This window comes from Apostichopus japonicus, chromosome 9 (assembly GCF_037975245.1).
Source record: "Apostichopus japonicus isolate 1M-3 chromosome 9, ASM3797524v1, whole genome shotgun sequence".
Taxonomy (NCBI): Eukaryota; Metazoa; Echinodermata; class Holothuroidea; order Aspidochirotida; family Stichopodidae; genus Apostichopus; species Apostichopus japonicus.
In genome coordinates this window covers 20609647-20637030 of record NC_092569.1, presented here as the reverse complement: position 1 = coordinate 20637030, position 27384 = coordinate 20609647, and the positions used below count along the sequence as shown (strand labels likewise).

At 34.6% G+C, this 27384-nt stretch overlaps 1 protein-coding gene across 2 annotated transcripts; it reads right to left on the bottom strand.

The window, feature by feature from the left end:
- Positions 1 to 13922: 13922 nt before the first annotated feature.
- LOC139974138 (uncharacterized) lies at positions 13923 to 26283 on the bottom strand. 2 transcript variants are annotated; one of them, XM_071981075.1, is made up of 10 exons: positions 25808 to 26283; positions 24949 to 25008; positions 23028 to 23081; positions 21400 to 21468; positions 19872 to 19928; positions 19414 to 19482; positions 17822 to 18036; positions 16642 to 16935; positions 15933 to 16200; positions 13923 to 15527 (listed from the first exon to the last, which is right to left on the bottom strand). In XM_071981075.1, exons 1-10 carry the CDS (start codon positions 25887 to 25889, stop codon positions 15265 to 15267), a joined length of 1431 nt encoding a protein of 476 aa, XP_071837176.1. In that variant the 5' UTR covers positions 25890 to 26283; the 3' UTR covers positions 13923 to 15264. The 2 variants fall into 2 exon arrangements, with proteins under 2 accessions (XP_071837176.1, XP_071837177.1); XM_071981076.1 differs by lacking the exon at positions 23028 to 23081.
- Between the last annotated feature and the right edge of the window lie 1101 nt (positions 26284 to 27384).

The following is a 27384-nucleotide window of genomic DNA, read 5'->3' as shown; positions in this document are numbered from 1 at the left end:
TTGGAATAACTAAAGGGATGGATTTGGTGATCTCGATTCTAGTTTCTGGCTTGGAAATGAGATATTGCATGTCATAACAGCTCAGACAGATCATCAACTAAGAATTGATATTTGGTTCAACAATGCCAACGATGACAGTGCATATCTTCAATACAATCGGTTACGAATTAGTTCCGAGGCAACGAAATACGAAAGAACTATTGAAAGTTACACAGTGAGCTTCGGTACTTGTTGTTCCTCGAAAAGCCAAAACCACTGGACAAGTTCAATTTAGTCTGGTTTTGTTGACTGAATGTAAGACGTATAGTTATTTGTTTTTTTAAGTTGCAGTGTATGTATCAGGTCCGCTTAGGACTTGTGGAAGAGAGAGAAGGTGAATTACTTATCTGTAAATGCTTAAACAAAGCATCGGCAGTTACACAATCATAGGTTTAGGCCAATCATTGTTACCTTCATTCTTGAAGAGGGTAACCGAAGCCTTAGACACAATGTCTGTACCTTGTGTTCACTTAATATGTGGGATATTAACAATGGTATTTAAAAAAATAGTAATCAACATACTATTTACGTGTCTCACATTACCTAGCTAACTATATAAAGATAATTTGGTACGCTTGACAAAAGTATTGTCATGATTTTAAAACATGCTTATTATAGCTTTCTGTTATATCAAATAGAATATGACTACATGGATTACCATCGAGATATATCAGGACAATGACATAGCTTTACAAAGTTGTGCCAGTAATGAAAGGCATTCCCGGCGGCTAGTGGTTCAATGCTTGCTATGGTTTTATGTTGAATTGAATCTACGGTGAACCTTAGGATACAAGTATATGTTTTTCATCAAATGATTACACTCGATTACAACTGTTCTGTTGTAGCAGTGGATATGAAAATGAAAACACTGTGAGGCTCTACTAACAGTTAGTGAAGTCACAATTCCCGCGGATCATTAAAACCTTGGCTTGCTGGATGTCTTATTGCTAGGAGCAAAGAAGAGGAGGGGAGAAGATTGTGACGATTAATCTTAAAGAACATTCAATAAACTTAATAATCAGGTTATATTACATAACATAAAACACTAGAAGCTAAGATTATGAAGAAGTGAAAAGATAGGCTTATTACTCAAGGTTCCTTTCCATAAGACCACATCATGACAGGAGAATGAGGGTTGGATCTTCATTTCTTCCCAAAACAGACATTTTACAAGGAACTTCTTTCATCTCGTAATGTGGATTAAAACTTTTTGATAAAAGCTGGTTACCTTCACTGTTATGCGATAATCCCAAAATAAAACCAACAAGGTTTGGCATCACATTGCTTTGTATTCTCTGTTATTATGAATTTGTACTCGAAATATATAAGACTTTTATTAAAACATACTTTTTGAATTAGTGTATCATCGTTAAGGAAACGACTAATTATGATTTGAAAATACTTGTTGAAGGAGAGATTATGTGTACATAGGTAAGGTGCCGTAATAGGAAGCTAGATTATGCCATACTTTCAATACCACATGTTCGTTTAATGTGCTAGTTCGGTCACCAAACATATTTTCAAGGTATAAGCTGGAAGACAAAGGAGGCATTTATAGAGAATTAAAATTAATGCCAAATTATGATGTGACAGAATGCAGAATCTTAATTTACTATATCTGTGCCTAAAATACCTCTAAAAACCGTGAATGACAATGAACTTTAGTATTGAAATTGTTTTTGTTGAAGAAGAGGTTCAATAAAATTGTTCTCTTTGAAAGATGTTTACACATAACTCAATTGGTTCCCTTCTTTTTCGGATTTTCTGCTTTCATCATCTTAATTTGCTGCTGCTGGAAATGCTCCAATTTTTTTCAATCTGTTAAGCCTACTGAAAAGGACTAAAAGAATTAAGTAGGTTTATCCAGGTTAAAGTAGTAGAATTTTGCTCTAAGTTATAAAATATGATGTATTTGCACTATTAAAAACACAATGATACTGATAATTATCTTGATAAACACGACTGGAGCATAGTCTAACGGAGTGTCCCAATTACACAAAATGGCGCCTGTTGTAATTCTAATAAGCTGAGTACGGATGAAGCAGATTGCTGTGATGGGCTTCTGACGTCTGCCGAGTGTGCTGCAGCTCTGAATTCATTTTCCATTGGTAAATCCCCTGGTAACGATGGACTATTAATCAATTTTCACGCTAATACTAAGTTTTAATTGTCTGCCGATCAGGAACGTGCAATTATTACCTTAATTCCAAAGCATGGCAAGGATAAGGACCTTATTTGGAACTATCGTCCAATCTCATTCCTTACCAGATATTCGCTAAAGTATTATTAACAAGAATTAAACTTGTTCACCCCAAAGTGATTAGCAATAATCAGACAGGTATCCTTAAAAACCGCTTTATTGGGAAAAAAACATCCGCTTCGTTTAAGATTTGATTGAGTATTGTAACACGAGTAACAAAATAGGTTTACTGTTCCTCGTGGACTTCGAAAAAGCATTTGACAGTGTGATATGGGAGTTTATTTTCACCTTTCTTAGATTCGTTGGTATTGGGGAAAGTTGTATTAACTGGGTAAAAACTTTGTATTCTAACAATTCCGCCAGAATCATAAACAATGTATAGGCTACTCATTCCTTCTCACCCCGCGGGGTACGCCAAGGTTGTCCCTTAAACCCTTATATATTTATAATATGTGCTGAGGTTCTCACACTGTGTGTTAATGATGATATTAATAATAATAATAGCGATGTATAATGCGCACATATCCGCCCTGCGGGGTACTCAATGCTCAAAATAGAGAAAACAAAAGATATGGTAAAAGAACAGAAAAACTTTAATTAAATCTAAATCACTGAAAGTTTTACGTATGAGATGAGTTTTAAGGAGTTCTTTGAAAGTCAAAATGCTGATGAACGACTTCAGTTTAAGTGGTAGTGCATTTGAAAGACGAGGGGCAGCAACCTCAAAGACCCATCACACCATTATTGTCTGCATCTCTGTTCCCGAAGAAGAAACATGTTGCTGGAAAAAATGTTTCCGTGATGGTGAGTAAAGCTCTAGTAACTCAGAGATGTAGATTGGAACCACTTTGTTCAGTGATTTGAAAACAATGATCAGAACTTTGTAGATGATTATTAAGGAAATTAGTAGCCAATGAAGTTCTCGAAGTATAGGTGTTATATTAAAGGATTTTCTTCACAAAGTAACAGTACGTGCAGCAGTACTTTGAAGGCGTTGAAGTCTGGAAAGCTGGCATTGAGTTAGACCATACACAACTGAAAAACAAACTTCCTGAATACACCTTTCCATGGTTTCAATTGATAAGTCAATGATAATATTGCTATCTATGGTATATCCCTATTTGACAACAACATTAACATTTTACAATATGCGGACGGTACGACCATCTTTTTAGACGGCAGTTATAATTCTTTAAAATAAACTGTTAGTACTTTTTAGTACTTTTGAGAAGTCGTTGAGTCTAAAAGTCAATATGGACAAATATTCTCTTTTTTTCAGTAGGTAGAAAGACTCAGAGGGGACCATGGTTCCGTAACATATTTGGGTTGCACTGGTCTAATGGTCCTGTTGCTTTATAAGGCCTCTCGTTTACCAATAACAGATCAGAACTTTTTAGTTTGAATTTCACTCCTAAGCTTTCGAGGCTCAAACGTTTACTGAGTGTCTGTTCGCAGAGGGACCTAACTCCAATTGGAAAAGTTACCATTGTTAAAACACTCGGTCTTTCACAGTTGGTTTATCTCTTTCAAATTCTTTCAAATTCCCCACATGAGTTTATTAAAGAACTAAATGCCATTATTTTTTCGTTTCATTTGGAGTTGGAAACCCGAAAAAAATCGCCGTTCCTCTATGATTGGTACTATAAAGTTTAGGTGGACTAAAAGTCACACATACTCATTATGTTATATATAGCCTTAAGTGCACGTGGGTGAACAGATATAACGACAGTAGCGATAACATCTGGAAACTGTTTTTCGATTTTCATTTGAAAAAGTAAGGCAAATCTTTTCTTGAACTGTAGTTATAAAATAGACGACATTCATATTAGTAATTCATTTATTTATGACGTCTGTCATGCATGGTCATTGCACTCTTTTATTAGGCCTTATTCCAATTATGGTGTATAGATAACTTGGAGCAACTCGTTGATTAAAATTAACAATAAGATGGTATTTTACAACTCAATGTTCCAAAAAAGGATCAGGCAGGTGAAGCATCTGTTTGACAATGACAATCGTCCATTGTCAATACTGCGTTTCAAAGAGAAGTATAGATTAGATTATTGTCCATTTACTGTTTACTATGGAATTATTTCCTCTATCTCTAGAGCATGGAAGGATGGACTTGTGGAGGTTAACGAGGATATTGTTGATAGCTCTAGTGATTATCCCCAGTTTATTCCCTCTGTGTCTAGACACATTTATATTAACCTTATTTATCGTGTTAATGGTCCTCCTGCGGCTGTAGCCAAATGGAATCTTTATTTCAATAGCACAGCCACCCAATGGGAGAATACTTTTCAAGCCCCGTTTCACTCTGTCAAAGATTCCAAGATGCAATATTTCCAATTTCGCTTCCTCCATCGCATTATTGGAACAAACCACTACCGCCCTAAAATAGGGCAAATCGATAACCCGCGATGTCACTTTTGTGGTCGCTATGATGAGACCCTGTTACATTTGTTATGGGATTGCCCTATTAGATCGAAATTCACTTTACATGTGGAGAAAGCTATTTTTGGCAGTCAGTTTATATTTTCGAAGAATGACGTATGCTTCGGGTATCATTTTTCTGTGAATCACCCACATCATTTTTTCATATTTCATCTCAAGTACTTCATCTTCAGTAAAATATTACAAACACGGAAATGTGATGGAGGAAAAGCTTTTATTTTTTACGAGCAGTTAAAAGACTCATTTAGTAATTGCATTATAGTGGCCTAGCCTAGGCCTTAATCCATTCGATTTCAACTAATCAAGGTTAGATTTGGCAGTTATGAATCCATTCTGTCAAGGTAGTAATATGCGAATTTGCAGTTTTTCAAAATTGGCGAGCCTAGGCTAGGCCTGAATCGATTCAACTTTGGCCTAGCAATTTTGTATACAGGCTACTTGGGTTAAAGCTCTGACTTGTTTCCCATCATGAATCCCTTAAACTTTCAAGGTCTCAAGCAACCCGCCATAAATACATTAGAAGAGACTCATAGGAGTAGAAAAGGCTGGCAGCCTTCTTGATTTTCCCAGCTTATATAACAATATGCTTTATCGATTGCTCATTTCTAGCTCTAGGAAAAAACAAGCATGTTGTTTATGCTTTCATTTATAATGATCTTTTTCAATACATTCATTGTCGTTCAACATCAAGACGATCTCGTGACAATTTTAGAAATTTTAAAAGATATACACAGCAGGCCACACTATAATCGATCGCAAAAAGTGTTCCATGTAAAAGTAACGACTTTATTATTACTTGTTATCATTGCCTATCATATAAAACCCTATTTTATAGTGCTAATTAGGATAAGTTAATATCTGAGGCACCTATCATAACATGTTTTCATTGAAAACAAAACTATTCGCACGAACTTGCAAAGGCATTGATTCTAACAGAAGTCTCTGATCTAGCGAAGTTATACAGATGTTACCATAGGAAAGGAAGGTTTGGCCTTTCTTAACTGAGACGGTAAATGCTTTATTTCAAGTTTACTGATTTAAAATGATTGAAAAAGAGAACACACACGTTACTTTCGTAACGTATTAAATAGCCAGCGATGTAAACGGCTTCGTCAACGTTTATAGTTCTTGCTTTCGTCTTGACATTTTCTTAAATTCTACGCTAGTGGTTGGCTTTTGTAAGATAACACATTTATAATATATTAAACTTTATCATTTAACCACTTATCATGTTCTCAAGCGAAAAAAGAAATACATTTTTGACTACGGCATGATTCGAACATGTGACCAGGGATCAAGCCCCACTTATATTTGATACGACGGATAAGTCATCTATGTCACTGGTACAACCTGTTAGAGACATCTGTGTAATTGCTCCTTTTCAGCCTGTCTACTGTAAGTTCCAGCATTCAGTTTTCTTACCTTCATTCTGACATAAATGGGTAACATATATTAAACTTATAGCAACAATAGTGAGAATATATGTAAGGCAGTTTTACACCATAATTTTTCTATCCAACAGTTAAGTCTTCACAGAAACTAAACGTGTTAGAAGTTTATTTTGCATTTAAATGATTTAAAATATGTTATATTCTAACAAGTAACAACTGTTCTTAGTCTGTTACTACAGTGATTCATTTTGCAGTTAATGAACTTCACACCATTTGATTTGTAATAGTAAAGCTTTCAAATGCACCATCTATCTCTAGATTTGCATATCACAAGGAAGTTTAATTTAAAACTAATGAATCTTTACATTTTAAACAGCTGTGATTTACGTCGACCCTCGAAATGGCAATAAAAGTATTTTAAAGAACCCTGTCGTCTACCAATAGAATGCAACCTACAAGTTGGAACATAGAAATGTATAAGATCTTGTAGTCTGGTGCAATAGTATTGATTGTCATCCAAGTAAAGGTCATATTTCTGTACTACATTATTCGTGGACGAAGCGGCAAAATTGCGTGTTGGTACTAGGGGAGAGGAAGGATCGAGGGGAGTAGTGGCCCCTGCTCTTTGAGAAAGTTCGGTTACCCGAAGGGTGCTTTGATGCAAAAAAGGGGTTAGAGTGAGAGGATTGGCAACCATTGGAAGCTTGTGCCTTAGTTCTGATCAGAAATGGCCCTTGCCATTATTTATTCAAACTGACTATCAGTTCATTGCATTACAATCTCAACAATAATTATTTTTCGAGTAGCCCTTTGAATGAGTAGTAACTGTATTTTCTCTACTAAAAATGTATAAATGGTCTCAAGTATGGTAAATGGTATCAGGGTATAACCCTCAATCATAGCAATTCACGTCACAGCGGGGAAAATAATTTTTTATCACATGAAATAACCGTATTTTAAATAAAAAACGTGGAATAACGAGTTTTCCTTTGACCTTCGACGAACGTACCTTCGACTGCCGACCGGCATTTTGTCGGTATAATTGTCGCAATCATCGCCTCCGACTCGACGATTGACATGTAGCAATTAGCTTTGTAGTAGAACATATAGACGTATTTATCAGACAGCCAATGCATTCTTCTGTATAGGTTTTGGCAACAAAGGCGGTCTTTCCATATACATAAATTAAGAAAAGTTGGCGAAGACAGAGTTAGTAAGTATTGAATTTGCAGTTGCCTGGCAACAACTAGTACATAAACGACACTGGTAATGAAGATCAAAATACTTAAGAAGCTCTTGAATAATTTATTTGAGAAATATAGCATGAAAACAACAATTGACAATAAAAACCCACACAAATGGCGTTCCTACAATTCTCTCTTCAACAGTTTGATCTGACATAAACGCCTATGAACTGTGTGGACCATTGTTTTCTTATCACAAGATAACGCTTACTGAAACTAAGAATATGCATTATTGTGTGGCTAAAGTACATACTATTACACAAAATGTTGTCGTTATCCATGCAAGTAGCTATATTTAAGAAGAAGGAAGAACTAAATTGAAGCAGTCGTCCTTTCTGCAGATTAAGTTACCAGGGACCAACCAAACAAAACATCATTGAACAAATCACACTGAGTAATTCATGACTCGTAATAATCTCGTAAAAAATAATTATAATCTCGTAATAAAACTCGTAATGATAGGTGGAAGTGTTTTATTGTGAGGGAGGCATTCAGTCTATGTTGATTCAGAAACATAGAATGATTAAACACTGCGGTTGCCCCGATGGGACATTGGCAATTTCCCTTTTTGTTCTTGAAATTTATACCACTTTCTCGAATTTTAAGCAGTCTGTAAACGATGGGTTAATGTAGAACTTACAATTAGTCAACAGTTGCCGTGCAGTGCATACTAAGTTAGAAAATTGACAGGCGGGCAGAAGACACGTTCTTGTCCCACTGCACCTGTTCTAGGCCTAGCGATATGCTTATTGATAATGTGTCAATGCCAGAAGTTCATTTCATATCCTGATTGAGGTATATTTTTTAACTTATTCTTTGCGGGCCAATATCTGATAATTACCCAGTAAATCTCAATCATGATCATTAATACTATTGAAGTAAAAACAAGATCATATCAGATTTAACTTGCAATAGTTTTGTGATATGGATTCGACACTGTTGTGAACAATATAAGTTTCTTCTCTCGTAAGTGAAAATTGCCGATTTTCCACTGAGACTAAACAGAAAATATTTTGCTATTCAGTTTCATAGGCGATCGGTATCTGTTGTGATCTAACTGCTGCTGCTGACTGAGTAACCATTTATGCTTTAACCTCCTTGTTAAAAAACAAAATCTGGGGCTTTTAGTATATGGAAATCAGTAGCATGTTGTTATAAATCAAAACAACAATCACAAATAATGTATGAAGAAATTGAACAAGGTTAATGAATGATATTGCTTCTGTTATGAAAGAATAGCGGAAGGGCTTGAAATATTGATCAAAGCTTTGACCAAGTTAATATATTGGTCAATTCATTAAGCTCAATTGACTGACCAGAGTGAACATCTCCAATAAATTCGTAGCATATTATATTAAAATGATGGATACTGATATGTGGTTCTATGGGATGTATTGCATTATTCTCAACTTTTTGATCCATTCATGGAGAGTAGAAGGTTGGGGTAAGTAAATATATCTGTGAGATATTTAAGGAGATATAAACCCTATGGTTTTGTAATGACCTCATGGTAGATATATTCTTATACAGAATATTCTCACACCCTATGTGAATAACTAGTCAAAACAACCTTTCCCCGAAATTCCAGGAATTTTATGTTTAGCAAGCAATGTTTCATTTCATCCAATGTGTGTTTTGGCTTGATTTAATAGCAGTCAAGTCCAAATGCATCCATGTTCTCTTTTTTTCAAAACTTCCCGAGCTAGGAAAGTGTTTCGGAAGAAAACTGTGACTACATATTGCCTTAATTATCGTGAACGGCGCATAGGAAATGTATGTGATGAAATGCGATATACGTCACGAAACAAACGTTTTCACGTTTTCAAGCATTCTTGTTAGTTCTGTGGAAAAGAGTGAACTGCAAAACGGTATTCTCCAAGCAGAAATGTCTAGGATATATTTCTCATTTAACTATGTTAATGTAGCTCACTTGAAGTAGTCTTTGTATTTCAAAAAGACGTCAAAAACGTTATCATATTGTTTATGTATCAATCGCAACGTCTCCTGAATAAATAATATTTCCAAGAATTTTTAAACGTAGCTACTTTAAAACTGCTAATGACATGCGTTCACATTTTTTGCCTTGTTCTATTTACACGCAAAGTAACGCTTTTCTTCGTGCACAGAGTTCTCCAACTTTCCATTGAGGATTTTGAATGAAACGAAAAACAAGATTATCGATTTTTTATTAAGATTTAAAATGATGCTGGATTGATTGACGTCTGCGATGTCATCTTTACTTCTACTGAACCTTTGCATCAATACTTCGATAGTAAGAAGTTTGGTAAAGTAAATAATTGACATATTGTATCAATTTTATTTAAGCTAAACATACAGCCTACGGAATTCTAAGGTTTATAAGTACTTATTTAGCAGTTCGAAATATAATGTATAATACACAAGTATTAACATTACATAACAATGGACTATCTTTCGAGTTCAGGTGTTTTTAAATGTACAAACCAAATACACTATGACAATGGCACGCCTTGTCCTGGTGTCTGTGGCGAGCAAACTTTAGGTAAGTATATCATATTGAACGATTATCGTAGTATCAATACTAAGTTAACGTCGAAGATCAAATTAAAACGATATTGTGGACTAGGGTATGCAAAGGGGAAAGGAAGATTCAAAACTGACCAATATCTGTACTTATTTTTCAACGGTTATGACGTTGATTGAATTATTGTATACGGTAATGTTGACTGAATATCAACTTATTTTCATATTAACCATATAATACACCATATTCGTCATTATATAACTCCTTCGCTCTTTGCCATTGGATCGTAACCAAGACATTTCGGTTAACGTGCTGAAACATTTTAATATAAGTGTGTTATGGAAACATGCAGTACAACTACTAATTTACTTCCAGGTTAATGCATGTGCTTACATTTACCTTTCTTTTCGAACCTGGGCATGTTCTAATTCTGCAACAGTTTAGAACTGCTTTCTGTTAGAGTACCGGACGTCATTTATGTTTTAAATTGCCAACCTACAGGTCAATTTTTTATCAATTATTTAAGGTAATAAACAATAAAAACACGCTCCCATATCAATGATTGATTTATTGAAACAGGCTGTAAGTTTTTTGGTTACCTTAGACGTGTATTCTATCCCAAAGGGATACACATTCTCGTAAGTAATTGCCAGAACAGCCTGATATATATACTGGTCAAATAATTCTATCTACAGCTGAACCACAAAGGTTGAGCTCTACAGTAAGTGGACTGCCAACAACATGGACGACCTCAACCGATGAGGTACAATCAGTTCCGCAGTACTGTGGGTTCGTAAACTTGGTATCTTGGTTGCCTATCCTGGACTGATTTCCGATGAAGTGTCTATGCAGGCAAAAAAAGTGGGAAAGATAAGATGGGACCTATCGAGCAAAATCTTAAATTAGCCTTTACTATTGTCGATCATTAAACCCCTTATAGGTTACGCGAGGTGAGGATGTACCAACGCAGTAATATCCCTCGGGTTACATCTAAATGAACATTGATAGCACGAACGAGATATTTAATAGAGAGCGTTGTAGGATTCCATATATGTTAACTCATCATGCTGTAATTTAAATTTATGTTCCAATTCACAAAGTTATCTGCAAATAAAGTTGGCATATTGAAATGCATGACATCAGTTAACATAGCTACGTAGCTCAAAACAACTAACGTTGGTATGGAGTTTGATCAACCATTTTGTTCTAAACCTACAAAGCATTTCTTCCATAACAACTCCCTGCTTCTACAGCCTCTGAAGCAGAGACTTTTACACATTCTCTTACACAGGATTTTTATGGGATTAGCAGTTTTCCTTACAGTTTTTTTTTTTAATTTTTTATATTGAATGAAGATTCGTGTGTGCGTAACTTGGTACAAAATGCAACTAGACTACCAATGCAATAAATCTGAGAAAAGTTCACCAAGAGATTGAAAACGAGCATGACATTTATAAGAAATCTGTGGGCGACGATGGCTCTGAATAAGCGTAGTGTTACAGTACTGCAAATGTAAGCGTTAAGCTGATAAATAATGAAACTGAGGTATATTTGGATCTCCGTACCTAAAATAGCTGACGGCATCGAGCTGCGACTCACAACTTACATGTAAGTTACAAATGAATCAAGAAAATTGTGTGGTTTAGTTATAATTTGCATATAATATCATTGAGAGAACATAGCATCCCATCCATTGTTACATACCCTTCCTCTTCAAACCATCCCATGAGAACAGAAAGCTATTGATATGCTTCGAAGTTCCTCAGAAAAAAAGAAAGGGATAATGAAATGTCCGATAACATAGTAGCAGGTGAGACCTTGCATATAGTACGTTTCTCATGTTTCCTCCAGTGTATGCGATGTTCCTTTGAAAGGCGTGTGGAACAAATGAAATACTTTGGTCAGAAAGGTGGCTAAAGGACTATGATGTAGGTCGCTGGTTTCTAACTGGGAAATTTCAGGATGGCCGACCCCATTTATTCATAAAGAAGGTATAATTTGGCAGGAAGAAGGAACTTTTTAAAACATTTTCTTTTTATGAAGACGATCAAATTCGGTAAAAAAGTTAAATTTTAGGAATTGTGTCTAATTTCGGACAATAGCATTAAGAGTATTTGGTTAAAGTTGAAACCAAGAATAATGTACCTTTAACTCTTTTCTATGCCACGATTTGACAGAATTTTCAACAGTTAACAGCAAGTTTTACCAGCACATTTACAACTGTGTTAGTTTTTGGCCACCTACACTTAACGTCCGATTATGCGTGTGGATGCACAAAAAGTAATGGTTCAAAACAGCCGAATCATATCTTTCAGTGGTGATAGATTGACTAGTCTATCTAATTCTTTCCCGATTTTGGGGCTATTTCACAATGCATGAGCAAAATTTAATTCATAATGACTTCAAAACAATGTGAACCGTTGCCCCTGTTTACAAACACAGACCAGCGGAGAGTGTGGCCTTCAGCGCATGCCCACAGGGAATGTTTCTTTGAAAATTTCAGCTCGAATCTGCATGTAAACAGAGAGACAGGTGGTGTTTGTTTTGATCGTATTATTTAACTAGTTGAAACTGTGCGAGACAGCCAAAATTTGGAAAAAGAAGTACATGTATGTAAAGGTGTGATTGTAGGCTATCTTTCAGCAAAAAAAAAAAAAACAATATTTCCATCAAACGCTTCATCGTCCTCTATTAAAAAAACATGTTTTTATCATTTCTGTCAGATAGGATCTAAACAAATGCCATTTATCCCAAAGAGACACATCTTACTTAACATCTTTTTGGAACTTGCCTGTTAGAATTGCTGTAAATGACAAATTGTTTAGAAGAGGATTAACTCTGGACAAAAATATCTCGATGAGCCTGTGTCTATCATTGGACGTTTTGTCATTTTGTCATTGGTGATCATCAGTCTGACTGCTTTTTCTGCTAGTGCATATGACTAGTATTCTGAGTTTCATACCATTTATGTTAATAGCTTCTAGATTCACTGTTTTAGTACCAGTCCATTTTTATTTTTTGTCCTAGTCTTCAGTATTTCATATAGTGGTCTCTTTAGCGATTGTTTTATCATTCCATATTTAATAAGATTTTGCATATAACAACAGTCACCTGTGTCATTGGCAGGTATATAAAGACACATCTATATATGTCATCAGTACTGACTAAATAAAACGTGAATCTTGTCGATTTGACTGAAAAGTATTTTATCTTTGGAAAACAGATTTCATCAGGAAATTTGCCGTTAAGTTTCCATGTATAGTTGCAAAACTTTTTTTTAAAAACTCTACATGTAAGTGATATATTTTGTTAAATTTGTTGTTCGAAGTGCTGATTGTTCACTTCTATTTTTAGACACCGGTAATGATTTCACCTTGCTGAAATAAAAGTAAGTGTTTCAGTAATAGTTTTACCGCTTTTGTAATATAAACATTTTGACAATGTTTCACACAGGTAGTTGCTTAGACGAAAGACTTAAAGTGACCAAATTGTACAAAAAGAATATCCAAACAATAGGGAAAGTTTGCAAGAGTCTTCAATATATTTATTATATCGCACAGACGCATCAATTCGAGAGTCAATATTCATTTCCGCAGTTACATTTTACGTGAAACAGTTTTGTAAATATTCAATACCAAGGAACCACAACACCACGGAATGGTTACGATCGTTACAAATATGAGAAAAGAGGTTAATATTTACAATATCAAAATCACCTCAAATGTTCAATTTAAATGTGTAATCGTAGTGTTCATACATTCAGAGAATAAAGTTCTTTTAGAAATTCCAATAACATATTTTTATATGTGTTTTATTTGCTTAACATATAAACTACTTCACTCTTAACGTACCTTCAACTTACCGTGGAGAAGTGAAGCCAAAGTTGTTCCAAAACAAGTTTCTCTCTCACACTCTCGTTAAATACACAATGTAGGCTTAACCGAAAGCTTTAATTTTCTTTGAAATAAGTGAATATGTAAAACTGGCATATTCAAGTCCTATTGTGTTTGATTTTTTGTTTTATTCCGAAGGCTACATTATTACTAGGCTACAATTACAAAACAAAAGATAGCGGTACCATCGTATGAAAACCGTCACTAATAATTATACCATACCTTGACCAGTTTTATATAATCTATATAAATCTTTGAAACATGTTCCAAACAAGTTCCAACACTCTCTAATTACAGATATTCACCATGTTTTCGCCATTTACCTTTAACCAATAAAACAATTGAAGACCACTACGTTGTCTTAAGTAATAATATACATGATATCAAATGCTATACAATAAATGTATATATATCAAGAGGAAATTCAATGATATTATAAAAAAAAAGTGGGTATTGCGCGCTATAAGGTCGTTGAAGCCGACTTCCGTGTAAGGGGTCAGGTAACTTCGTCAAAAGAAATGTTTAGAAGTTTTCAGAAGTAAGTAAGACACATTTTGAGCCATTTCTATAGACTAAAGACTAGCCCTTTGATACGGTGTAAAGGCAAGGTTGTGTTATTAATCATCTACGTGATATTGTATGGACAAATTGAGATGGGGAATATTATCCGTGATGTCATCGTTCCTGAATTGGCTTAGCTTTTAGTCTACACTAAATTGTGTAGAAACGATGCGTTTTTAGAAAACTATATCCCTGGCTTCTCTTCTTTCTACAACACCAAACTTGAAATGGATATTGCAATTGTGTGTTCATGATTTAGTCATTCATTGACTAAGTGACCATTCTAAACGGTTAATTATGAATTTTATTATTACTAATGTGTTAACCAACCAATCAGTTGACATTGTAAGCAACAAAGATGAGCCATTATACCAGTTTGAACAGAGAATAGAGAGCACTTGAAGGTGACAGTAAGTTGGAATAAATCTCGGGCATGTTGATACTACACTATACCATACTGAAGAACTTTATTATTTATTGATGACGTATGGCGTAGTTCTATATTCACGCTCAGCATGTACTCTTATATCCATTACACTGCATAAATCGTTAGGTGATATTAATAACATGTATGACATCCTTAGTAAATCCCTCTGGTTAAACTGTTCCGTTCGTTTTTATTCTTGCCCATAGACTAAATGACTCGACGTTGAGTAGTGTATACATAATGGATATTTAGTGTCAAAGATAACTTATACAGACATGAAGACCTAGACGATGATTATAATAATACAGAAGTATTAAGCACGATGTGTATTGTTGAGAGCAGATATATAATATCATGTTTTTGTCACATTTATTATTACATTTAATTTGACTTGCAAAATCCTGAAAAAGTATTTTGCTTAATAACTGAACCATAGATTCGGGCAGGAACTTTTAATGCTGGTTGGATTTAATGTTTCGTTACCTATTTGTCACCTTTTGCAACGAAAAATTGCCTAAATCAACAAATCACACGTATTGATGGACGTATTCTTCAGAGAGGTTTGATTTTCATTTCAGTTGCAGCAATATCGCAGTCAGCAATCATTCGTTCCCTGTCGTAAATGCACAGTCCAGCTTTCCACGGTTCGCCGTACCTTCCATTGAAATTCGCTGTAGTACATGTAAAATTATCATACCCATTGTACCACCAGCCAGCAAGATGTGGTTGGGTGCATTTTCGTGATGTACTGTTATCATTGTCACTGTCATATGTTGAAAAACCAACACCATGATGATATCTCATGTAGTCATATTCTGTGTACAATGAGAAGGAAAAGGTAACCAGCAAAAAAAAAAACATACATATTTCTTGTAAATTTATTTCTTTTTCCCAAGAAAAATCGAAACTAAAAGAACTCTCATCATCGTCTATTGTGACGATGGGGATGACAATGACGATGAAAATGACAATTGAAGACGAAGACGAAAACAAAGATGACGAAGATAACGATGGCGACAATGATGACGATGTTTAGAAATTTTGATAAAATTGACGTTTTTTTCTTATACGATGCTAATGCTCCTTAAATATCGAAAGTGCCAGTCGATCGTTGATCACAACAAACCAGGTTCCACACTCTATCATGAAGGTTTACAAATTTCGTTCATGGCATATGTCGTGCATTGCATTATAGGCTACGATAAAAATGTTTTACTCACCCAAGCTGCCTGTATAACTGCCGAGCTCTTCTAGTGCATAGTTGTTGACTTCTGAACCAATTCGAAAGAGATCATACTGAAGATAGTGGGTAATGTTACTACTGCTGTTCCTAAATTCCATTCTCATGGTGTAGTCCCGTTGGGCAGTTATGTTGGCTAATTTTTCGTTTCCTAGCCAATGTGAATTAGAATCGCTTCTACGGATGCCATTTCTGTATAAATCCCAGCCATAAAAAGGACCGTGGTGACTGACGCGGAGCTGAAAAAACTAAACAACAACAGCCAAAAAATAGGTTGATATCAGTTTGCTTGTTAGTTGAGGCTCATTAAGGAAGTATTCACGGTCCACTTGAAGCCAGATTAATCAAGAAAAGTACTTCTGTGATGTTTGTATGGAATATATGAATGATCTATATATCTCCCCTCACATTTCTAAGTGGATATTTGCAGCCCAGCCATATTATCAAAGTTTTTTCTGCTCCTTGGAAATATATAGTTTCACTTCGTTTACATCATGTTTACCACAAAAGCACAAAATAATACTTCTTCAACAATCTGTTCTTTAACGTTGAAGTACGTAGGTAACGTAGTCACACGTAATACATTTCAGGGCGGGGTATAGAGTACAATGTGTAGTATGGTACATGTTATTTCTCTTGTTTAAAACGACAGCTATCATGGACATAAACTCAAAAGAAAGTCTTCTTACAGTCCATCCGTCTTTGCAATAAGCTTCGAAAGGTTCCCCTGGCCATGTAAGCGGGTATATCAAGTGAAAACCTTCACTGATTACGCCATTGTCGTAAAGATCTTGGCAGTCCTGTACACGTTGACATACTGTCCCATTTCCCATATAGTTCACGTTGCAATCGCACGATATGTTGCCATTATGGTTTTGGCACATCGCATGTTCACTGCATGTATAGTTTATGCATACAAGAACGTTATTCTCACATGAGCATGTTTCCGTGCAGTCCATGGTCACGATCCGCGATCCGCCATTCTTAATACAGAGAAAAGTGAATAAATATGAATATAGTGATGCCACTTTGATGATATTACGTAGGTTACATCTCTGGAATAGTGTTCTAGTGTGTTCTCAAGGTAAAACATTACAACTTTAAGGAACTGTTTTTCATATGAGCTTTATTTAGTCCGTCCAGATATATTTGAGGGCACAGGTGTTCGATTAAGTCAGGCCGGGCGTGGACGGAGTATTACTTGGAAAGTTCTTGGCTTCACTTCTGATTGGCTCTGGGGAGCAATATGCTTGTTTATAGTTCTTTTTTGGAGGTGTGTTCCACAAAATAGTTAGCAAATATGATCCCAACATCGCATAGTCTCCCTCGCACACACTTTCGACAAATTTGGATTGATTATTGAATAAGACGGGTCTCACTATGATTTTTTTTTATTAAACATGAACAGCCATTAATATATCGCTTGATTAATCCTACTTTTTATGTTTATAATTTAACTTCATGATTTAAGAACAGAAGGAGAGAATGAATTATCATAAGATCAACAGGTATTTTGTGTCGTCCATTGTAGATTAATTACTTCGTGAATTAATAAGATTCGTAGGTTGATCACTATCGAATCTCAAATCTGTTCAGTATATTTACCAGAACAGTAAAAGCTACTAGTAGCATGACAATTGCAAATAAATAGCAAAGGTGACATCATTTGTCTAATATCACCTACTATGTCCACTGTCTCCGTCAATGAAATTCAAATATGTGACATTGGCAAGTAGAGCAACTTACTTTTTATCTGTGTTTTGTAAAACCCTACTACTGCTACTTTGTTGGGACAAAGACGACTGTTTTGGTGGATAAGATTGTAAAGGAACGCACATGATGAATATACTAATAACAGTTTAAGAATACCGGTATGACTCCTCCCGTTTCGTGATAACACCCACAAGCACTCTCCGGTATGCAATTCTGTCCGAGTAATAGAAAGCCGGCTGGACAAACGCATGTTCTTCCTCCAGTACAGTTTATATGGCAGCCAAACCACCCATTAGGGTCTTCACATGTACCCTGGCATACACAGTCAGCAAAGACTTGATTCAAAGGACATTGTGGCGTAGTGGTCGCACCTGAAAATGGAATATGGAATATGTCATATTTCATCAGGGTTTTTTTAAGGCAAGTTTCCCTTCGGTGTCAGCTGCTTAGATCATTCACATATTGTGGTAGTGCGATGTTGTACACGTATACTAGTAGTAACAGTGAAAAATGGATTTAAGCCTCACCTACTGAGTTTATACAGGAGGATAAGAAATGTGCTTAAAATAAAACACAGAACCTGGCCCTCCCGTCAACCGCACATCATACCCAACTCGAGAAAAATGGTACCATATACTTAGTCTAACGACAATAGAGTTAAGTTCTGCAGTTCTGAATTTAAGGAAATTTTCACTAAAATTCAGTCCATTTATGCCTATCAATTAAACTTACTTTTCTTTTGTATGTGCTATATTTTACAAGACATTTTTTTTATAGCTCTGTAAACTTATGTTATGCAAAGTTGCTTAACTTGAGTTATACATAACTGAGGGGAACGAAGCAGAACAATGAATACAGAAATAGACAATAGTCTGAAATCAAATAAATTTGTATGTCGATTAATTTTTATCCATGTTGGATATGTAAGATGTGTGCAGCTGTGGCCGTACCTTCTGTAGTTATTGCTGTGGTTACCGGTGAACTCGGGGATTGCAGAAAATTGGCTGTCGAAATTCGTCCTAACAGTCAAGAATATAAAAAGAGCATCATGTTAAAATACACGGTGATTTTATTTACCATGAAAATATTAAAAGGCTTTAAGAGTAAATGGTAATGTATGAGTTTTTACTGTTAGGATGTAACTTGAGAGTCCTGATGCGGAAACGGACGTATATATTTCTTCCGATTAAACCCCTCTGACTAGAATTTCCACAGTCGGTTAAAGAAATTATATATTACAAGAGTTTGGTAAAATAACAGTCAAATACAATGAACGAGAAGAGACAATGCCTATATTATAAAACTACTAAAACAGTTTGGTATATTAAATGATCTTTTTTTTCAGAAACATGATACCAAAGCTAAAGGCCTATATACAAATACATAATTGAATCTAACAACAATCATAGTACTAAGAAAATGGTCTTCGAATAGTTGAACAAAAAGGAAAAAACTTAATATAACCAGTAACTCGTGAATAAAGACTGATTCTAAATTAATTGTATGACGTCTAGCTACATGTTTACCTTACTTTTGTATGTGCTATATTTTACAAGACATTTTTTTTTTGTATAGCTCTGTAAACTTATGTTATGCATAATTGCTTAATTTGAGTTATACATAACTGAGGGGAACGAAGCAGAACAATGAATACAGAAATAGACAATAGTCTGAAATCAAATAAATTTGTATGTCGAATATTTTTTATCCATGTAGGAAATGTAAGATGTGTGTAGCTTTGGCAATACCTTCTGTAGTTATTGCTGTGGTTCCTGGTAAACTCGTGGATTGCAGAAAATTGGCTGTCGGCATTCGCCCTAACAGTCAAGAATATAAAAAGAGCATCACGTTAAAATACACGGTGATTTTATTTACCATGAAAATATTAAAAGGCTGATTCTAAATTTATTGTCTGTCGTCTAGCTACATGTTTACATTAAATTGGATATTTTCAGAATGAATTTGAACTTTTTCCTTTCATTCTTTGAATGAAAACTCTACTACTGTGAATAGCTTGGATCAATGTATTACTAAGATTGCTGTAAAATACCAAACAATGCTTCAACTGAAAAGTAAAAAAAAACTATTCTGCAACGATAGGCAGGAACAGAACCAAAAAAAAAATCGCCTAAATACATAGCTCTGATAACACAGCACAGCTTTTGATATATGTGATTTGCACAGCGCATTATATTATAATACCAACCTGTTGTGGTTATTGATTTCGTTGAGGACTGTAAAGTCGACTTGGGTGATGTCGAATCTGTAATCGAGTGTAAAATTATCTATAGTTATTTTCAGTAACGAAAGAAAAAGTTTATTTACTCCGACCTCGATCTACCACGATTTCTTATATTTACATTATGTAGAATAGCTCGTCCCGCAACAATGAGTGCATGAGTGCATGAGTCCCGCAACAATAGTGAGTAACTTTTATTATTATATCCGACTTCAAATATAGGTCCATTCGTATGGGCTTGGCTAGCTTATATTTGTCCATAAATGTTGTAGGACTAAATCTAGGTGTCCAAAATTGTATACATTCGTTTAGATTCTTCTATTAAGCTAACCAAAATACTACTAAAAAATTGTTGTATCTGAACTAAGTGATTTTGCTAAAAAAATCCATTAAATTAGAGTGACTAATATACGGATACCCAAACGGAACTACGCATTGAAGGTGTCTCTCTGCACACTATTGACACGTTGTATTATCTTTTGTAGACTACAAATACTCGAATATTTTGTTTGCACAGCGGCATTTCGGTTTGTCAAATACATGTTACAAATCGGTCAGATTATATGTTTGACTTTATGTTCATATTAAATTAAATGTTTGATTTTGTTTTGTTATGTATTTAAATGAGAGTTTTCTGCTTTACATCGCATTCCATTACCGCATTGCCAATATGTTGTGAACTAAGAAAATGTCAATATTTGGCTTCTGCCATCTTGTTTTAAATTCAGAATAATAGTATTCTGATCGACGTTAAGAATAATGCATAGTGTTATAAACGTTTCATAACTGACTTGTCACTGTCAGCACCGCCGTGAAACGCTGACACGTAAATGTAGCCAAATCTATTGCATTTCCTACACTCCTGCAATAATCAAATCAATCAATACTTGTATGATGTAGAAAAGTTTAAACACGGTCATCATTAACATTGTCGAAATCAATCAAAATGTTATTGTTATTGCTCTATGATGAAACTACAAATTTCCTTTTGTTGAAAGAAGAATGAGCGAGTTATAATATACTGAGAAACTGTCTCAGCATTACTGCAACTGCCTTTCACGTTTATCACAACTAACATCTGTAAATAAATTACGTCAATGTTCCAATGTAAGTGACCAAAGCGTCAGATGATACTATCAATTTAAACATTTTTTTTTTCTTTATGTGATTAATATGTGACTGAATTGATTTTATCCATCATTTCTCTATGATTAATTATAGCTTAACATCATTTTATAATAGAAATTACTATACCTGCAAATTCCAGTACAATATATTAGAAGGACAATAAATTTAGCAGATAGTTGATTTATTTTTTTCGTTACGTGGCAGATACCTGTCCAGAACATTCGGAAGATATAAATACTTAAGTTTTTACTCACACAAAAAGATATTACAAACTTTCCTATTGTAAAGTATAAACGTACAACTCTTTATAATAGACTTTAGTTGAGTTTACAAAATTCTTACTTAATTTAATTTAAGAGGAACCTACCTGTGTTTGACATCATAGGATAAACCTCTGGAGAAGTCTCATCAAACATACCATTGTTTCCACTTTCTTCTAAAAACAAACATATTTGATTGAAGAATAAACTATAATGTTAATTTTCAAACAAAAACATATATAACCATTTATGTAAGGTACGAGTTATAGAAACTCGACTCAAGAATCGTCTTCGTAATACATGTTGTATTATGCAATTGCGTTTATACACGAAATAGTGATAGAAGATAAACAAAGACTTCCACTTTCATTCACATTACATCAAATACTTATATACAAATTACTCAAATAGAATTGCAAGGACTTCCGTTTTCATTTAGTATACAAAACATGTATACAAATTCCTGAAATATATTAACAAGGACTTAGAAATACATCACTTTGAAGAGAAGTGAACAGTCAAGTTGACATATATTTTTTTTGGGAAAACGGGCTCTCTGATGTGGAACAGGTACAGATAGCCGCTGTTATTATTCAAACAGTTAAGAGTTTGTGTTATCACTTAGACCAAAACATTTATATAATTGTTTTATTCTTGTTTACATATTTTTCATAACACAAAGGGAAAAAACTACAACAATCATCATTTATACTGACAGAAATATTAATGAGAAACAGCTTTTCCAACTAGCTCGCATCTCGCTTGGGAGCTATCAGAGTTTAAATGTTACTTGTACAAACACGGCAAAGCAAGACCACATCCAGAAAAAGACAGAGAAAGTAGAAGAGATGGCAGGAAGAATCGGTTTGAATATGAATGTGAAGAACTGTAAGCACATGAGAATGAATAACAGGGTAGATGCGCCACTGAAAATCAACTACATAGAAGTGGAAGACGTAGAAGAGTTCGTATATCTGGTGGCCAAAGTCAGTAAAGATGGAGGAGGTACAGAAGACATCAAAAACACATTAGGAAAGGCACGTGGTGAATTTAGAAACCTAAGAAGAATATGGACAAATGTTGGAATAGGCAGAAAGACAAAACTAACACTATTCAAAACGCTTGTAAGATCAGTGCTGTTATATGGAAGTGAAGCATGGAAAGTGACAAAGAGAGGGGAGCAAAAGTTGGATGCTTTTCAGTTCAAGTGTATACGAAGAATACTGAAGAAGATCATCGATCATTCATATATTGTGGTAGTGCGATGTTGTACACGTATACTAGTAGTAACAGTGAAAATGGATTTAAGCCTCACCTACTGAGTTTATACAGGAGGATAAGAAATGTGCTTAAAGTAAAACACAGAACCTGGCCCTTCCGTCAACCGCACATCATACTCAACTCGAGAAAAATGGTACCATATACTTAGTCTTACGACAATAGAGTTAAGTTCTGCAGTTCTGAATTTAAGGAAATATTCACTAAAATTCAGTCCATATATGCTTATCAATTAAACTTACTTTTCTTTTGTATGTGCTATAGTTTACAAGATTTTTTTTATAGCTCTGTAAACTTATGTTATGCAAAGTTGCTTAACTTGAGTTATACATAACTGAGGGGAACGAAGCAGAACAATGAATACAGAAATATACTATAGTCTAAATCAAATAAATTTGTATGTCGATTAATTTTTATCCATGTTGGAAATGTAAGATGTGTGCAGCTTTGGCCATACCTTTTGTCGTTATTGCTGTGGTTACTGGTGAACTCGTGGATTGCAGAAAATTGGCTGTCGACATTCGTCCGAACAGTCAAGAATATAAAAAGAGCATCATGTTAAAATACACGGTGATTTTATTTACCAAGAAAATATTAAAAGGCTTTAAGAGTAAATGGTAATGTATGATTTTTTATTGTTAGGATGTAACTTGAGAGTCCTGATGCGGAAACGGACGTAAACATTCCTTCCGATTAAACCCCTCTGACTAGAATTTTCCACAGTCGGTTAAAGAAATTATATATTACAAGAGTTTGGTAAAATAACAGTTTAATATAATGAGCGAGAGGAGACAATGCCTATATTATAAAACTACTAAAACAGTTTGGTATATTAAATGATCTTTTTCCAGAAACATGATACCAAAGCTTAAGGCCTATATACAAATACATAATTGAATCTAACAACAATCATAGTACTAAGAAAATGGTCTTCGAATAGTTGAACAAAAAGGAAAAAACTTAATATAACCAGTAACTCGTGAATAAAGACTGATTTTAAATTTATTGTCTGTCGTCTAGCTACATGTTTACATTAAATTGGATATTTCCAGAATGAATTTGAACTTCTTCCTTTCATTCTTTGAAAGCAAACTCTACCAGTGTAGCGGATAAATATAACATTTCTAACGGATGCACTATCAAGTACTATCAGCATAGTACAAAATTAACACAAATATATGCTTTGCAACAGTGAATGCTAATTTATTTACGCTAAATAAATTACCGGCTGTATCCTACTGTAAATAGCTTGGATCAATGTATTACTAAGATTGCTGTAAAATTCTAAACAATGCTCAAACTGAAGAGTTAAAAAAAAACGTGGTGCATTTAGAAACCTAAGAAGAATATTGACAAATGATGCAATAGGCAGAAAGACAAAACTAACACTATTCAAAACGCTTGTAAGATCAGTGCTGTTATATGGAAGTGAAGCATGGAAAGTGACAAAGACAGAGGAGCAAAAGTTGGATGCTTTTCAGTTCAAGTGCATACGGAGAATACTGAAGATACCATGGACCGAACTAGTTAGCAATGACAGAATTATGCAGCAAACAGGCATAAATAGAATAAGTGTAGAGATACGGAGACGCAGATGGAATTGGATTGGTCATATTATGAGGAAGGAGACAGGAAATCATGCAAGAGTAGCAATGGAATGGGCACCAGAAGGAAGGAGGAAGGTTGGCAGACCCAAGACGACTTGGAGAAGGACAGCAACTAAAGAGAGAGACAAGAATGGCTGGAGAAGCTGGTCCGATGTGAGAAGAGCTGCAGAAGATTGACAGGGGTGGAAAGAGAGCATCTTGACCATATGTAACAGACGTTACGGAGAAGATTAAGAGATTAAGAGTACAAACACGACTGGAACAAGCCTATAGATATGTATCATCTAACTACGGTTTGAACTGTCAAACTATATCCTTTATTTACTTGTAGTTTATTAACATTTTTATCCATGTAATATGGACAGGTTATGAAAAAAAATAGGAATTTAAAACATTGAAGTTATTAATAAGAGTTCACGAGGTTATTGGTTTCATTGTCAAGATGTGATGTCACACTTTACATTGAAACTTTGAAAAAAAGGAAACATAGAAGAGCAATGACATCACAAATGACAAAATGACAATGCCCTATTGTAACTTTTGAACAACAGCATCTCTCACACGGAAGAGGATTTTCGTTAGATTGTTGTCTGAGTTGTCTATCACAATGATTTCTTATTCACAAGTTACATTTGACAATTGTGTTGTTTTTGCTTCATAACGTATTTATCAAGAAAAAGAACGGATAACAGATAAGTCTCATACCAAAAACCCAGCTAAACCAATTTGAATAAATAGCAGCTAAGAATGTGTAAAAATAAATAAAGTTACCACTTAATTGAGGATTCCGATGGGAGAGACCTTTCATGTAATTCTCGAACTCGCATATGCCTGTTTGTTTTAAAGAACAAAGGCACGTAATAAGAGAATGAAAAAAATGAAAACCAAGACTTTCTATACACTAATCTTCATCACCTCTCATCACCAAAACTGCCTTATACCTCAGAGACACCCATACACACAGAGAACACAGTATCTACTATAAATCTTCAAATTTTGTACCACAGTAAACACCGGATCGTGCTATAAATCGGTAGCATGTGCTATTAGGATCACAGTGGGATCTAAGGATATGTTTAATCCCAACAAATCCAGTTAATGCAGTTTTGTGGATTACATGTATCCTCAGTTCTTACTGTAATCCTAATAGCACATGCTACCGATTTATCAGCACGACCTAATTTTTACTGTGGTAAAAAACTTAAACATTTACAGTAATTACTGTAATCTCTATGTGAATCGGTTGTCAGGGAAGCTCGTTACATTTCAATCACAACAGTACATCATAAGGTTGGTCTAGAATAATTTTATATCAGATATATTAGCTGTTATCATCACTGTGGTTAGACCAGAAGCCCGTGCTCGCTGGCAGCAACATATTGGGCGAGATGTAATTCCAGATAACAAGCAACGCAATATTCAAGAGAGTGTATTTTTCTGCAAGTGTACCTATGTGTTACAACTTTCATAAGAAAGTTGTTTGAGAAAGATAAACTTTAAAATCATGGTACATTAATACAAGTTATATAAGCAGACAAGTTAGCTTTAAGTTAATGGAAGATCTTAGTTGATACGCCTTTTACATTATAAACCAAATGTATAAAACAAAATTAAAATAATCAAACCTTACCCATAGCAAGCGAAATGTGGACGATATTAGCATAAAGTAAGACAGCAGTTATTGCAAGATTCCGATTGGCAAAGTTTGCCATGTCCGTGAATTTCTGGCAATGCTTTGTTATAGAAGGAAAGTCGCTGTGCTATAAGTAATACAGAAAGAGGTTTGCGTGTTTGAATTTTCATTATGGCAGTAAATAATCTAGTGCACTGCTGCAAAGTTTATCCGTACGTCTATAAAACTAGAACACTAGTAATCAAATTCTGTTATATGTCAGTTTGGGCCCATATGTACTTCAACATTAGTTTCTTGTTTTTTATTCATGAACATTGATCGAATGTGATCTGGTTTAATGAAGAAATTGTGTTACGAAAACAAGATTTAATGAGTTTGCGGCGAACAAGGCTTACACCACATACATCATCAGGTAGCTTAAAACGCGATATAACAAGAAGATAAAAAAAAACCTGCACTAATTCTTAATTAACAATCAGATATCCAGGGCAAGTTTTAAAGATTATTTTAAGTTTGATCTACATAATCAAATATTCCGCTATTCAATTCATGGTTGGTTAAATATTAACTTGTGTTTGTTGACTTCTGAGGCAAGCTTACTGGTCAATTTCACGTCCATTCTTTTAATCCCTTACTAAATTAATATGAGTGTCATTTAAAGGGCACCATGCAGTAAATACACAATTGGTTTCAATTTATAACTCATCCTCTATGAAAGTGCAATCATAGCTAACAAGCTGCCATTAACCAAAGTGAAAACAACTATGGCTGTATACTATACTTAAATGTAAGACAGATGAAATTAAAATTGCCTTAAAATTGCTAATTTGTACTATTAAACTTGCCATGAAAGTGCTAATTTTGTACTATAAAATATGCCATGAAAGTGCTAATTTGTACTATAAATATGCAATGAAAGTGCTAATTTGTATTATAAAACTTGCCATGAAAGTGCTAATTTGTACTATAAAATGTATAGAGGATCTAGATGTATTCAATGTGTTGACACTAATACATCATACTTAGTTCTATACATTTTGTAATAATGGGTTTTGTTTTCAATTAATCAGGTGGAGGATTTGTAAATTAAAGTGTTTCGACGGCACATGCAGCCAAACAGTCAATTGTTACATTAATTATCGATGTAAGCATTTTGTTCTTTTTTTGTGTGTGAAGCCTCGTCAAAAAGAGGATCAATGCTCTGGTAAATACAAGTATAACGACGCGACGATGATTGTTTTAACCCGATACATACAGAGAACACAGTAACTATTATTAATATTAAATATTTGTACCAAAATAAAAGCTGGATCGTGCTATAAACCAGTAGCGTGTGCAATAAGGATTACAGTAAGAACTAAGGATATGTGTGATCGCAACAAATCCAGTTTGATGTATTTGTTGGGATTACACATATCCTCAGTTCTTAGCACATGCTACCAAATAATCAGATTTATCAGCATGATCCAGTTTTAACTGCGGAAAAATACTTTAAAATGTAACAGTAGTTACTCTAATCTCTGTGTTAATCGGCTGTTTTGTTGATAAGAGGCGGAAACATTTTAATGTGTCAA

Coding starts and splice junctions, on each gene's coding strand:
- LOC139974138 (XM_071981075.1), bottom strand. CDS start 25,889: ATGGCAAACTTTGCCAATCGGAATCTTGCAATAACTGCTGTCTTACTT. Junction 25,009..25,807: donor CCACATTTCGCTTGCTATGG/GTAAGGTTTGAT, acceptor TAAAACAAACAG/GCATATGCGAGTTCGAGAAT. Junction 16,936..17,821: donor AAACGGGAGGAGTCATACCG/GTATTCTTAAAC, acceptor CTCTGTATTAAG/AATGGCGGATCGCGGATCGT.